Here is a 15,640-nt window from a genome sequence, read left to right on the forward strand (position 1 = left end):
CCCCGGCGCGCGCCCGCCCGCCCGCTCGCCCCCGGTCCCGGCTCCTCCTCCTCCTCTTCTCGCCATTGCAGTTGGACTCAGCAGCCCGGTGCGCACCGCGTGGCTTTTGGGGGGAGACCCCGGCGGGCTGTGGCAGGAGGGCGGCGGCGGCGGTTGCGGTCGGGGAAGGGAACGCCGACAAGGTAAGCGTCAATGTGGCGGCGGCGGGGGCCCATTCCCGCCTCTGCCCCTCCCCCCGCCAGTCCTCCCACTCAGCGCGGGCCGGGCTGAGGGGTCGCGGTGACAGGGCCTCAGGCGCCCCGCGCTCCCCGCCTACGCCCGGTTCCCTCGCCCCAGCGCTTGTCTCATTCCTCCCTCGCCAGTCTCGCTCCCGCGCTCGGCCGTTACTCTCCCCCATTGTGCCGAGGAAACAAAATGGCGGCGGCGGCGGCGAGGGCCCGGTGCGCGCGCATCCGCCCCCCCTCGCGGCCCCTCGGCCGGCGGCGGCGCCTCGCGCGGGGGGTGCGCGCGCACCGGGCCCCCCGCCGCCGAGTCCCCCGAGCCCGGCTTTGTCTGTTGCGGCGCCCCGCGCGCACGCGCGCACGTGCCGGGAGCACACACCCCCCTTGGCCGGTAGCATCCTGGCTGGCGCGGCAGGGGCGACCCCCCTCCTCGTTCCTTTTTAGTCTTTGTCCCAGTCCCGTCCCGGGTTCCAGGAGAGTCCCAGGTTCCCGAGGCGGGAAATGTCGCCGCCTTTGTCCTTACATGGCGTGGAGACGCGGACCTCCTCCCAGAAACCCTGTTCCCTCGCTGATTGCCTAGGAGGCCTTTGTCGGTGCATGGGGTTCCCAAATCTGTAGTCAGCCAGGCCTCCCCAGATCAGTACCCATTCTTGGCGGAGGGTTTAAGCTTTCCCTTTCTTTAGTTCAGGTGTTTCACTGATGATGAATTGTCCCCAGATTGCTTAGGATTTGCATCCTTCGTCAAAATGGTGATCTTGTGCGATATTTGGGTATGCTGAAACTTGGAAGATTGTGACTCAAACATGAGAGCCTAAAACGATTTTCTACATTATTTTCTCACGTAGTTGAGGGACTGAGTTAAAGTTCTGCCCCAGTTAATACTGCGCCTGGATGAATTATCTGGGATGTACAGTGATCAGCATGCTCTTCCCCAGTTCAGAGTTTGGGGGGAGATAAGCCATCTCTTCTCAGTATTTCCAAAATTGATTGACCCGTTGCTTGGGATTCTCCTCAGGGGACATGAAGGATGAGTAAGGGAGTGCCCATTTCCTCTGAGAAGCCTTCCTTTTCAGGACTTAGGTATTTCAGTGGTCTGAATCTTTTTCCGATTGCTTAGGATTCTCTCCTCTTTAAAGTGAGCGGTGTGGTGGCAGATTTGGGTTCCACAGGAAAACCTAAGGTGCCATCCAGAGTTGGGACTCAAATTGAGGGCTGCAGACTCTTTTTTTTTTTTCTCAGAGAGTTGTGGTTGGGAATCTCCGCGGATTGCTCACATTGCTGCCACTATGCTTTGTGTGTGATGCTTTGTGTGTGGTCTTGTGAGATGTAGGTAACAGCAGCCAGTGAGGCTGTGAATGAAGTGTGGGAACCAGAAACTCAATTACAGCTGGAAAAGAGAAAAACAGGCCCCGGGGTACTGGCAGGTGCTCCTGTCCCTAGTCCTGGGGTCGTCTCCCTGAGCTGTCTGTTGGCCATGTGAGCAGATCCTGAACCCTGGGATTTGTGAATGGAATCTCTGCAGGCCCTAGTGTTTGGAGTTGATTGGAGGCTGGCAGTTACCACCAGGCTTGGCCTTGCCAGCACTGAGTACGGGTGTATCAGAGTTTCTCTACTCTCCTAGAGCTTGGGCAAGCCTGGGAATCACACTCTTCTGGAGCGGAGTGGTACCTAATCACACTTTTTTTTTTTTTTCCTGATTGAACTTGTCTAGTGCCTTTAGGCAAAAATTTCTTTCTTTTTGTTCTTTTAGTATATTTTAGAGGCTTTTTGTTCCTGTTTTTGTTTTCTGAGGTCCATATTACAGAGAGTGAGGAATCTAAGGCTGTTTCTTCCTTTTCTTAAATTCTTCCTGTCAAAAAGAGCGGCTGCTAATACTTGGATGTCACTTATTTGGCGCCCATTTTCATGCTCCCCAGCTTAAGGTCTCCAGGTAGGAACAGGTGGAGTCAGTGATGAGGAAAGAGCTTTCTGTAAGTCTTTAAGCCTCTTCTGTTTGAGTAAGCAGTAGGCTTGTCCATAGCAAGATGTGGGGCTTGGAAATGACTTTCTGAAAAAGGCTTTCTTTATAAGTTTTCTGTGGGGGCTTGGTGGATGTCTGCCTTCGGCTCAGGTCGTGATTCTGGGTCCCTGCTGGGTGGGGAGCCTGGTTCTCCCTCTCCCTCCTCCACTGTCCCTGCTTGTGTTCTCCCGCTGCTGCTCCCCCCCCCCCCCCCCGCCCCGAGTAAATAAATAAATCAATCTTTTAAAAAGGAAAAAAGTTTTCTTTGGGCTGGATCAACTCTCTCTTATTTACCTCTCTCATCCTTCTCCCCAGTTCCTCCTGATTTCACCTTTTATGACTCAGAGGAATAATACCCTTACCCAAGGAACTTGGGTTTATGCACTCCTTGGGTTTACCCTCCTTTTACATTTTGTCAGTAAGTTGATGAACCTTGTGCAGTTTGGAACTGTAAATGTCACTACCTGGTATTAAATGCATGTGTGTCTCACAGAGGGATGACTTTTTTTTTTTTTTTTTTAAGATTTTATTTATTTATTTGATGGAGAGAGACCACAAGTAGGCAGAGAGGCAGGCAGAGAGAGAGAGAGGGAAGCAGGCTCCCCGCTGAGCAGAGAGCCGGATGTGGAACTCGATCCCAGGACCCTGAGTTCATGACCCGAGCTGAAGGCAGCGGCTTAACCCACTGAGCCACCCAGGTGCCCCCAGAGGGATGACATTTTATCTGAATATTGCTTTGATTGAACCTTCATGGGAGTTGGGATTTTCTTTCTTTTTTTTTTTTATTTTTTTAAGATTTTTTTTACTTATTTGACAGACGGAGATCACAAGTAGGCAGAGAGGCAGGCAGAGAGAGGGGGGGAAGCAGGCTCCCTGCTTAGCAGGGCTCGATCCCACCTGGGATCATGACCTGAGCTGAAGGCAGAGGCTCTAACCTAACCCACCGAGCCACCCAGGAGCCTCGGGAGTTAGGATTTTTCAGGCTATGCGTATTGGGTGCTTTTTATCTTAGCCAAGTCCTGGGAGAAAAAAATTTGATTTCTATTTCCTGTGAAGGAGTTTGAAACTAAAGGCAGATAGTGGTTTGACAGGAGTCCACACACAGTGAAGCAGGTTAGGGGCCTTGAAGGGATGAGATTCCTTCAGATTCCTGCTGCAGCACTTGACAGTTCTGTCTGAAATGACCAGCTTCCCTCTCTGCTCTGTTATTTAGGGTAAGTGGGTGCTGACTTCTTGTGGCACTAGCAGCATTACAGAAACAATATTGAAAGCGGGGTGGACAGGTGTTTGTTAGGGAGCCTTTTCAGTGTACCGACTTGTAAAAATTGTTTCTTGCCATTTTATGCTCTATTAAATCCCTGTGATATTTCCCCAAGGTTGCACTTTATAGGCGATCCCACTATAAATTGTGATTGGAAATTTAGAAGTGACTTTTAACATCATGTATTTTCACATGTCGAGAGAGAGCAATGTCCAGTTGAAATTTAAGTTTTTTTCTTATTAAGTGTTCATGGGATGAAGAAATTGAAAATGTAGCTGCTAGTTTTAACAAGAAAGTGAGTTTGTTGTCCACAGGCCATTTTCTTGTGTGCCATATGGGATCACTGAGGATCATTTAGTCACAAAATGGAGCATGCATCCTTTTATGAGAGTATGTAAATTTGTCCCAAATTATTGTTATTATTATTTAAGATTTTATTTATTTATTTGACAGACAGAGATCACAAGTAGGCAGAGAGAGGGAGAAGCAGGCTCCTGGCTAAACAGAGAGCCCGATGTGGGGCTTGATCCCAGGACCCTGGGATCATGACCTGAGCTGAAGGCAGAGGCTTTAACCCACTGAGCTACCCAGGCACCCCCCAAATTATTTTTATAATCTTAGGTGATTAGTGAGAAGTGATGCTGTTTGCAATTTGAGATCCATTGTAATTTTCCTTGAACGTCCCAAAGAGCCATTCTTCTTACTGTTTTCATTAGGACTGTGGTTCAAGTTCGGTCTTACTGGGATAATCGTCCAGGCCACTTGGTTTTCTGTTGCTTCCTTTGGACTCCTTTTCTTACCTGAGTCTATGTGTGTGTAAAGAATAAAATGTTGCAAGTTAGGTTGGCTTCTTCTTGGTACATTTAGATTTTTTGCTAGTTAATAATATTTGGTATGTACTCATAATTCAGAAAAGCAGTCCAAATGTTAACAATGTGGAAATAACCACCCCAGCCCCATGGCTCGTAGCAGGCCTTAAATAAGCATTTGTCCTGTGGGTGACCTGTGCAGAATGTCTGCAGGAAGGCATAAAGGCTTCCCCGTGAGGGCTCACCAGTGACCAGAGCAGCACAGAGCAGATGCGTGAGCTGACAGGAGTGGAGAGAAGGTGAACTCAGTTGATTTTGATGAGGTTAACTTGAAGTTGTTTTAAAATCTCGGCTCTGGAAAAACACTTGGCGGTTTCTTGGGAAACCATATAGGCAACTACCACGTGACCCAGCAAGTTCACTCTTGGGCTTTTATCCCAAAGAAATGAATGTTTATGTTCACATAAAAATGTATACACAAATGTTCATAGTAACTTTATTGATAGCCAGGAGCGGGAAGCCATGCCCTTCAGCGGGTAGTGGTTAAACAGTGGTGCCTCCATACTCTGGAATGCTGTCACCAACCGAAAGCAGCAGCTGTTGATAACAAAACTTCGGATGAGTCTTGAAGCAGTTATGTTGCATGAAACAAGCCAATGCTGAAAGGTTGCATGCTCCGCAGTTCCACATACATAACATTCTTGGAGTGCCAAAATTATAGGAATGGTGAATGGATTAGTGGTTTTTAGGGTTAGGCATATGGGGTGTGTGGAAGGGGAGTGCGGCCAGTCACTTGCAACAGGAGGGATCCTTGTGGGGCTGGCAGTGGCCTGTGTCTGACTGTATCCATGTCTGTTGTGGTTGTGATATTATACTATGTAGTATGCAAGATGTTACCATTGCAGGGGCGAGGGTGGGGGTGATTACAAAGGACACTTGATCTCTGTTATTTCTTACAACTGCATGTGAAGCTACAGTTACTTCAAAATAAAAAAGTTTTATTTAAAAGAGGGTGGCCCTTGGAAGAGGGAGGGGGTAACTGTGCTGTGGGCATTAATGAGGGCACATGATGTACTGAGCGCGGGGTGTTAACGCGCAATTGATGAATCACTGAAACTAGCAATACAGTCTATGTTAATTTAAATAAAATAAAATTTTGTAAAAACCGAAAAGTGCCGCCCTCACCCACTAAAATAATTCGTGTTTGTGAATTCGCATGTATACGACACATCTGTTGAGGAATGGTCTTATTTTCTTTGCACTGGTTGGAGTGGGGGATGCTTTGGGGGAAGTGAACAAATTGCATGCCAAATTAAAAATCGGGAGCACCTGGGTGGCTCAGGTGATTAAGCATCTGACGCTTGATCTCTGCTCAGGTCTTGATCTCAGGGTGATGATTTCAAGTCCTGCGTTGGGCTGCGCTGGGTGTAGAGTCTCCTTAAAAAATCCAACAAAAAAGGGTTGCACAGCGTGGAGTGTGTCCCCCTCCCCAGCCAGGTGTGGAACAGTTCCTAAACTAACTTACTTCGCCCCCTTGCCTCTTGAAGAGGATGTTGGAAAGGAGGTTTGGCAATTCCCACTTGGGAGTCATGGTACACACTTTACTGTCAGGTCCTCTCACAGGCAGACTTAAAAAACATTTCTGTTGGTTCACCAAGAGCCATTGCAATTCCTCCTTTAATACATTGCATTTGTGGTTTTATGGTCAATGAAGTATCTTTCCATAAAGTCACCTTTTATCCTTACTATTTGCAACTCTTACCTTAGCTAGTGTTTGACCCAGCTCTGAATAGGTAGGTAATTTGCTGGAAGGTCCCATAGGTGCTAGGTTGGAGAGCCCTGGTGGGCACAAACCTGGGCTTCTGTCTCCCAAGATCCGTGAGTGCTCTATAGTACCAGTGGCCTTAGAGCCCGGGGTCTCAACAGTGGAGTTCCAGAAACCTTTTAAGGGGAAAAAATCTGTATTTGTCAACTTTTTATTTAGTCAAGAAAAATATCTTTGTAATTAGTGTACCTTATATCCATCTTTTCTTGAGGAAAAAAATGTGCTTTTTAAAATTGAAAATATTTGTGAAAATCTTTATTCCTAACTTTATATCTCCTTGTGGATCAGTAAAAATACCGTTGCAGACAGATTTGGGAATCACTGTACTAGGTGTTAGATCTGTGCTGGATTTTAAAATCTCTCAGAGTGGCATTCATAACCAGATTTTAGATAGGTGTCTTTTGACTGAATGCTTTGTTAAACTTACTTTTCGTGTGTCCTTGATGATGTCAGTCTGTAGAGGTTTGTAGCATCACTAGAGAGGAGCACGTGTCTATTACTTCACCTCACATGCCAGGGCAGGACACCTCCAGAGATGGGGCAGTTGGACGTGGAGTGTGGATCCTTGCACATGTCAGAGCCTAATTCTTCAGTCTCTTAGAGGAGCATCTGTTTCAAGACAGTTCCCCAGAGTCTCTGGAACAGTGGTAGGAACTCCGGGAAATATACTAGTAGAGGAGGTATCAGCTCTGGAAGATAGGCGGGGCTGTACCTGTGAGGGTGTTGCCACTACACCTGTCCATTCATTCTGTAAACGGTTGTTGATCCACGCACGCTGATGGGCGTGTTTCTTTTTCCAACAGCAAGTGCCACATATGTCACATTCTAATTAGCAAGAGGTCAGAGATGTGGTCATCACACTGCAGGAGAAAGGTTTTGTGGTTTAAACTTCCGTAACTCTGCATGTTGTGCGTGGCTGGATTCGAGAAGAAACCTGATCCCTGTTAGAACATCCCCAGCCACACAAAGTTCACGTTTAAAACCCCAGTTCTTCACTCTCCAGCTGTTCCTTGCTTTGACTTCTTTTCAGAGAAGCTGGACTGGTAAAAATTGGGCTTCCTTATGCCCCATTTTTGAATCATAAAGGTGGTTGCTGGAGCGGCTTCTTTTTAAAGTTTGATTGGCAGGGGCCAGTGGAGTGTTGCTTATGGGTAGGTGGGGGTTGGGGGCTTCTCGCCAACAGTGTTCTTCGCTAAAAATCTTGGAAAGGAGGTTTCTGCTTGCCCAGGAGACCCCTATGTCTGTTAATGAGTTGGATGCCCTGGTATTCAAGACCAGAGCAGCTGGCTTCTGAAAAAGCCGGCTGGGATGACGGATCTGGGTTCATAGAGGCAACGGAGACTGGATTTGCTGGCCTGCAAAGGAGCATTGTCTCCAGTTTTCAGTGTTTGTTTTAGCTCACATAATTCTGTGTCCCTGAGTCAGGAGGCATCACCACCAAGGCCCAGTCTAAAGGAGGAGGGCTCCGGGGCTGAATGTTCCACAGGTGGGGGCCAGGTGTGGTGGTCACGGCCAGCCACAGCCCAGTGGGTCTCTTCAGGGGTTCCTTCTGGGGCCCGCTGCTCGGAGCAGAGGAAGCTCAGGGGCTGCAGCCGCCTGCAGCAGAGGCACACCCACGTTCGAGTTTTAATGGTGAAGGCAGCAGAGGGAGGCCTCCATGCAGGATGGCAGGTGCATTTGGGGGCGTGTGTATGTCTGTGAGGTACTTTCGGTGGGCTCATTTCCTTTGACACAATCTTTTTTTTTTTTAAGATTTTATTTATCTATTTGCCTGAAAGAGAACGATTGCCTGTGCCCATAAGCAGGGGGAGTGGCAGGCAGAGGGAGAGGGAGAAGCAGACTCCCCGGTGAGCAGGGAGCCTGATGTGGGGCTCAAGCCCAGGACCCTGGGATCATGACCTGATCTGAAGGCAGACGCTTAACCCACTGAGCCACCCAGGCGCCCCGTGACACAGTATCTTTTTACCCATTGGTAGAAGAGTGATCTTCTACTCCTGTTTTCTCTTTGTCAGATGGCGTTCATTCTGAGTTGCGATGCCCACCTCAGCTGTGGGCGGGCTTCAGTTGCTCTTCACCATTTTCAGAGTAGGGAGCTGGGATGGCCCCTCCTGTGGTGGCAAGTGAGGTTCTGGGGGTTTTATTTAGTGTGACGACAGACTCGAGCTTTTATGTACATTTTTGGTGCGGAATCAGTTTTGATTATATATTTATAACGTTTTAGGATGAAATTTTTCAAATATACACCGAAGGTGACAGTTTTAAAGTAAGCGGCTGCCTGTGGGTATAGCCTAGGTTCTGCCGTGACATTTGGCTCCGGTTTTGTCTCATACATCATCTCTCCGTCTGTTCTGGTCGTTGTTCAGTTCACGTTTATTTATGTATGCATCTACTGGATGCCTCTGCCATATAATCCACTTTATCCTTATGATGCCTTTCAGAGTGGCCGAAAATTGGGGTCTCTATCTAAGTATTAGCTAGAGTCCAGTATTTAGTTATAGTTGGGGTTTTTTTTTGTTGTTTTGTTTTTTTAAGTAATGTGCACATGTTCAGTATACCGTTTAGTTTTGACCACTGCGTACGCTCCATCCCTACCAAGATGTAGACCATGACCATCACTCTGAAAGCACCCTTCCCAGGTGTCCCTGCCACCACCTGTCCAGGGCAACTGCTGAGCAGTTTGGCTGTTCTGGAACTTCATACACACGGCAATACTTTATGTTTCTTTGTTTGTTTGTTTCTTTTTTTTTTTTTTTAAAGATTTTATTTATTTATTTGACAGAGAGAGATCACAAGTAGGCAGAGAGGCAGGCAGAGAGAGAACGGGAAGCAGGCTCCCTGCTGAGCAGAGAGCTCCAAGCGGGGCTAAATCCCAGGACCCTGAGATCATGACCTGAGCCAAAGGCAGAGGTTTAACCCACTGAGCCACCCAAGCGCCCCGCATTTTATGTTTTTTTTCTTTTTTTTTTTTTCTTTTGTATTCCGTTGCTCCAAGTGTAGCTGATGGAAGCCTTTACAAGTCAACTCCTTGTCCTTTGGACTTGTGTTAATGTCCAAGCACTTCCTTGCTTTTTAAACATTTATTTATTTATTTATTTGACACCAAGAGAGAGGGAACACAAGGAGGGGGCGTGGGAGAGGGGGAAGCAGGTCTCCCGCCAAGCGGGGAGCCTGATGTGGGGCTCGATCCCAGAAGCCTGGGATCATGACCTGAGCTGAAGGCAGGTGTTAAACGACTGAGCCACCCAGGCGCCCTGCTTCCTTGCTTTCTGATGTGCAAGTGACCAGGCTCCCACAGTTCCGTGGTGAGGGGCTGAATTAGCCATCTCTCTGGGGAGCTCCTTTTAGAAAGTTAGACAATATCAGGTCTGTAAAACCTGGAATGAAAAACTCTTAGCCTTCTGAAGCCTTGGTTTAAGTTCTGTTGTTTTTAAAGTCTCCACATTTGATGTTCGTGGTGGCGGCGGAGCGTAGCACGAAGAGCTGGTGAGTTTGGGTGAGACGTTGGCTCCTGGCACCTTGTTGGTCTCGGAAGGCAGGAGTTTCTTCTCTACATTGTGCCAGCCAGCCAGGTCCACAGGGGCAAGGCCCTTGTCTGACGTGTCTGTCCCTGTCCTGGAAGCCAACCCTGGGGCCTCGTCTGAAGAAAGTACGTGCTAAATACATGTTGAGTAAATCAGCACGGTTGGAGCATCAGCCTTTGCTACTCAGTGGGATGTGGTTCCGGCGTCGACGTGGCCAGGAGTGGAGCCCATCTAGCATAGGCTGTGGGCTGTGATTTCTCGGAATCCGCTTCTCGGTTGAGATTCTGGGTATCTTGAGTGTTGGTTGAATTTTTGAATGATGTGCTGTGGCTGCGCTTTTACTAGGAGTATGTAAGTCTGTTCTGCAATTAAAGAAAGAACCGGAATGGCAGTCTTCAGACATCACAAGTGAATCCCGACATACCCGTCTCCTAGCTTCAGCGGCGGTCAGCACTGCACCGGCCCATTTTATCTCCGTCCACATCTCCACCGCCTGCCTCCCTGGGATGTTGTAGAGCAGATAGCAGCAATGTACTTGCAACCGTAATTTATCTTAAATACTGCCTAACAGGTAAAGCATTCTTTTTGAACCCAGCCTTGATATCCATGTTCCCAAGTGAAGGAATGGGAACTTTTTCATACGGGATGCACTTTGTGTGTCAGTCACTGCTTAGCCTCCCAGGGCAACCTGGCAAATGGAGATCTTGTTGGTAGAAGAAGTTGGTGCTATTGTGAAGGGCTCATGGGGTTTGTGCTGCTTGCTCTCTGTGGGTTGACTTGTTTAATTTTCAATCCTGCAAAGGTAGAGGGGCTGTATCTGTGTCACAGGTGTAGAAGGAAGCTGCAGGGAAACTTGAGGGCCACATGACCAGTGGCTGGACAGGCAAGCCTAGGTGTGTGCGGAAGCTCCCATTTGGTGACAAAGCGGAGCCCAGAGATTCACTCCTCTCCCCAGCCCTCCCACAGCATGTCCTTTGACCCCTGCTTATCTGTAGCCCCCTCTAATTCCACCTTTCAGCTTTATAGTTCCACTTTGAAACCTGCAGATTTGCAGTTAGGTTGTTAGGTAGTTCTGAAGCATTGTGGGAAATTCTTGTTTTGGCCCATCGCGTCCAGGTTTGTCCTTGAAATGTGTGCCTTTCCAAATGGGGCCTGCTGCCCTGGCTGGTGACTGACCAAGACTGAAGGAGCTGGCTGTTGTGTGGTTGGATGGGAGGCGCGCATTCTTCTCTTGTATATTACTCTGATGGATTTTGTTGTTGTTGTTTACTCATTTGGAAGATTTCAGTGTGGACCAGACTGTTTGCACAGAGTGGGAATTGAGTAGGTTGTAGTCAGCCTGTTATTTAGAGCCCAAGATGGTAATTACAGCTGTGCTTGTCCTGAGGACTTCTGTCACGCACTTGCGTTCTCTTGGCCTCCAAAACGGAACGCACAGGTGTGGCCACATGGAGCCTCGGTCACGTCCACCTGATGTTGCAGAAGGTTCTTGCCTTTCCAGTACAGAAACTGACTTTCTGTCTCCTGCTTTCCTTCCGTCTTTTTCTTTTCTTTTCTTTTTAAAGATTTTATTTATTTATTTGACAGAGATCACAAGTAGGCAGAGAGGCAGGCAGAGAGAGAGGGAGGAAGCAGGCTCCCCGCCAAGCAGAGAGCCTGATGTGGGGCTCGATCCCAGGACCCTGAGACCATGACCTGAGCCAAAGGCAGAGGCTTTAACCCACTGAGCCACCCAGGCGGCCCCCCCTCCGTCTTTTTCATTACCTTCAAAGACCAGAGCTCCTTCCTTCTCTTTTCCTTCTTCAAGCACCAAGAGTTTGCTGAACATTTATTGGAGGCTCATAGGTTTTTATTTTTTTTTCTTTATTTGTAAAAACTGGCATATTTTACATTAAAAAAAGATGAAAGGAGATGAAATAGAAAATTTACTGGATGTGGGTGGGAAGTCGGTCTGTTTTCATTTTTACGGGATTTTATAATTAGCTGTTTTAGCAGTGACTACTTGGAATAAAAATGTGTCCTGGGTTAACAGGGCCCCTTCCTGTGGCTGCACCACTGACCTTCATCCTGTTCAGCGTCTGGCTGCTAAAATTCATCCATCTGTGAAATATTTGAAACTAAAAAGATTTTCTGATCTTATAGATAGTTGAAGTATTGATAACACCAAGGAAATCTGTCACAATTTGAAAAGATAAGCAAACATTTGATTTCCAGACACTACAGAAAAAAGAAGTAAAGATGGTAAGTTTTTTTTAATCATACTTTTTTATTCATGATATTCAGAGATGTGGCATTTCCCCCAAGGCATTTGATTCTCCTATTTTTTCATTAGACTTTTTGAATTACAAAATACTACTACATCGTGTCAGAGTTCACACTCATACAGATACAGACACACATACAAATGTTTTAGGTTAGGTTGAGTGTGGCCCCTCTCAGCTGCCTCCAGAATGAACAGCTGTTCCATCTGGTTGTCCTGCTTCTCAGCCTACTCTGACACAAGTGATAAGGCAGAATTCTGAGTTGGGCAGCCTGAAAGATAGCCGGAGGGGGGCGTGGTGTCTGTGCAAGGTTTTAAACCGAGTGTTCACATTTCCAGCGTCCAATGCGAATTTTTGTGAATGACGACCGCCATGTGATGGCAAAGCATTCTTCTGTTTATCCGACCCAAGAGGAACTGGAGGCGGTCCAGAACATGGTGTCGCACACAGAGAGGGCGCTCAAGGCCGTGTCCGACTGGATAGACGAGCAGGAGAAAGGCAGCAGCGAGCACGCGGAGTCGGAGAATGTGGACGTGCCCCCAGAGGACGAGGCCAAAGAAGGGGCTGGGTACGTGTGAGGTTCCGGGAGGGTGGGGAGCCTTCCAAGAGAGATTGGCCAGCATCGGAGTGAGCGTCTCCTTTTCTAAGAAACTCCAGCCTTTCCAGGGACTCTGGGTTCTGGCTGCATGGACTCCCTCACTGAGCATGCGTTGTGTGTCCCTCAGGGAGCAGAAGACGGAGCACATGACCAGAACCCTGCGCGGTGTGATGCGCGTGGGCCTCGTGGCAAAGGGCCTGCTGCTCAAGGGGGACTTGGATTTAGAGCTGGTGCTGCTCTGTAAGGAGAAGCCCACGACCGCCCTCCTGGACAAGGTGGCTGACAACCTGGCCATCCAGCTCGCTGTGAGTGTGACTGCCTCCCCAGGGTGGTGTTGGGTCACGCTTGTCGAGGACGGCGGGACAGAAGAGAGGCCACTTGTGCTGTGCATTGGGAGGCGCGCCGCAAAGCCCCCGTCGCATGTGCTTGAGCACGCCTGACCCCGAGGTGACGGCAGGATGCTGCAGGGCTGCTGAGGTTCTGGGATGGCGCCTGACTGACCACCATGGGCCCAGGCGCTGTCAGCCGAGAAAGACTCGGTGCCTACTGTGTGCTGGGCCATACCAGACTGCAGCCCTAAGTCCACGCTCCATCCAATGGGGTGGATGGGCTAGTATGCAGAGGGTTGGGTAGAAGGTACAATGATTAACTCTTCCTCCCTGATCCGAAACTGGACACAAGAGCTTTTTAAAAACCAGCCTTTGTGTTTCATTACCAAAGTATTGCATAAATAATACCCTCAACATTTCTTGTGCATTTACTATTTACTATACCAGACTCTGGGCCAGGCATGCTGTTAGTATTCTTACGTATATGTATTTATTTATATGTGTTTATACGTTTCCTCCCCGTAATGATCCTTTAAGATAGGGTTTTGTTGTCCGAGTATTTCAGGAGATGTCACTGGGGTGCGAGGAGCTGAGTAGTTGATCCCAGGACCCCTGGTTGTGGGTCCGGGGGTTTCAGGACCTCCGTGCGTCACCACTATGTGCTAACTCCTTGGTACACATTCACCCTCAATTCAGCAACAGGATTAGCAGAAGAATAAGTAACAAAACAAAACCAAGAAGTGGAATTCCTTAGGGAAAGACACTGTTCGTTTTCAAATGTAAATATAGATTTTTTTTTTTCCCCATGTGCCTGATGACTTGGGATTTGGGATAGAGGTCAGAATTGAGTGTGGAGCTGATGCAGTACAGTGGGTACTTCTGGAGAGCCAGGTTTCAGGTTGATGAAGCCCTAACTTTCCTGTTTTGGTGGTCATTTTTATGTTAATTTTAATCCCTGTCTATAAAGTCTATTTGTTGATGAAAATTGCGTTGTTGTAAATGTTTCCAAAGGAAAAACCTCTTTTCTCTTTTTGTAAAGTCTTTCAAGAAAGATACAAATAGAGTGTATTTTTATTGATTAGTGGTTTTTGACTGAGGCGGTTTTGGCCCTCACAGAGGACATTTGGTGAGTTGGAGACAGTTTTGGTTGTCACGGCAGGGGGAGTGGGGTGCTGCGGATCCACTGGGTGGGGGCCAGAGGTGGCTGCTCAGTGTCCGCAGGCCGGAGGCTGTCCCCATAGCCCAGGGGGTCCCTGGTGCTGAGGTGGAGAAAAAACCCCGGTTCTTCAGTCTGCATTTGTCCTCTCCTCAACGTGATAATGACTTTATGTTTCCCCTCACAAAAACCATAATAGTTTGGATTTTCTTGATTAAGGCACATAAGCTGGTATAAAGGAGAAAGCAGAAGCCAGGTGAACATCATTTTATAGACACATGCATTAGCAGCAAGTACATGCTTTTCTGTGTATGCGTCCTGTGACACAAATCACTTACTACACCGTCTCTTTCCACACTGATGGCTGCCCCCCGCCCCCAGCAGTGGGTTCCTCTGTGCTGGGGGTTGTGTAAGCCTCCTGCAGCCTGGTGGTGTAGGTCTTGTCACAAATTCCATTTTACACATTAGAAACCAGTATCTCAATGAGATGAAGTGACTTGCCCAGAGTTACACAACTCCCGCATGACACAATGAGGATTCACACCCTCGTCTCCTTCTCCCACACCCTGAGGTATTGCACTGTGAAGCTCCCCGTGAAAAATGACTTCTCTGCGTAGTTAGAGACCTCGGCTCTGGAGTACCCAGAAAATGGCCAGAGACCTGGTGGGCAGGAAGGAGGTCCCGATCCCCTAGATGAAGGCACCGCTATCCCATCTCCATCCAAGAAGCTGCCACGTGTGCTGGGGTAACCCGCAACGCAGAGCTGTTGATGGCCTGCCTTGGGGAGGAAGTGTGTTTGAAAGTTGCGTTTTCTTTTGTAGGCGGTCACAGAAGACAAGTACGAAATACTCCAGTCTGTTGACGATGCTGCAATTGTGATAAAAAACACAAAAGAGCCTCCGTTGTCCCTGACCATCCATCTGACATCCCCCGTTGTCAGAGAAGAAATGGAGAAAGTATTAGCTGGAGGTAGGGAGGCTGAGAAAGGCCAGCAGGACTGTGGAAACTTGGTGTGCCCTCACCAGGCAAACGTGCTATTCAATTTTAGACTGCTTTGCTAAAAGGCTGTTGGTGTAGCTTTGACCACCTGTACTCTGAGACCCTGTCTCCCGTGCAGTTTCAGCACTTGGGAGTTTGACAAAACAGTTGCACTAAAAGTGAGTAGCACTTTTCTTAGAGGATTGCACCGTGTTTTTTTTTTTTGTTTTTTTTTTTTTTATCTGAATCCTTGAGTGTTCTCATCAGTGTTAACTTGGTTTTTCTGTTGAGCGTTCTCTGGCCTTGGAAAAGTGTGTCCCTGGTGATTTTACATGGCTTGTAAATTCTGGAAGACAACCAGATGGTTTCTGCATGAACATCACGTTGGAGTCGTGCAGACAGCTTGTGTTGCAGCAGAACCAAGGGCCGCCTCGCTCCTCCGCTTCCAGGGGCCGCTGTAATCAGCTGCCGGGACTGGAAGGCAAAGAGCTGCGACTGAGTTTTGGATAAAGTTGTAAACAGTTGTGTGATTTGCAAAACCAAAAATCTCAGAGGCTCATAAGCTTTCGTAATTCAGAGGCCACCAAGGGCCCCTCCGGTGTCTCTTCTGTGTGTAAACTGTTTTTAATCCGAGCTCTCGCAGCGCAGAGCGGAGGTCGCAGGCCTTATCTAAACCCCTGAC

General features: G+C 48.2%; 1 protein-coding gene across 4 annotated transcripts in view; it reads left to right on the forward strand.

Moving 5' to 3' along the window:
• Positions 1–18: 18 nt before the first annotated feature.
• Positions 19–15,640, forward strand: part of ILF3 (interleukin enhancer binding factor 3) — a 30,801-nt gene continuing 15,179 nt past the window's right edge. For 2 of the 4 annotated variants that reach the window (XM_032311128.1, XM_032311138.1), the window contains exons 1-5: positions 19–182; positions 11,779–11,877; positions 12,236–12,465; positions 12,623–12,800; positions 14,802–14,949. In XM_032311128.1, the coding sequence (XP_032167019.1) occupies positions 11,875–11,877; positions 12,236–12,465; positions 12,623–12,800; positions 14,802–14,949 (559 nt within the window). In that variant the 5' untranslated portion in view covers positions 19–182; positions 11,779–11,874. The remainder of the gene's footprint in view (positions 183–11,778; positions 11,878–12,235; positions 12,466–12,622; positions 12,801–14,801; positions 14,950–15,640) is intronic. The other 2 variants (XM_032311147.1, XM_032311154.1) reach the window with 1 other exon arrangement.

The sequence above is a fragment of the Mustela erminea genome, chromosome 1 (assembly GCF_009829155.1).
Source record: "Mustela erminea isolate mMusErm1 chromosome 1, mMusErm1.Pri, whole genome shotgun sequence".
Lineage (NCBI taxonomy): Eukaryota > Metazoa > Chordata > Mammalia > Carnivora > Mustelidae > Mustela > Mustela erminea.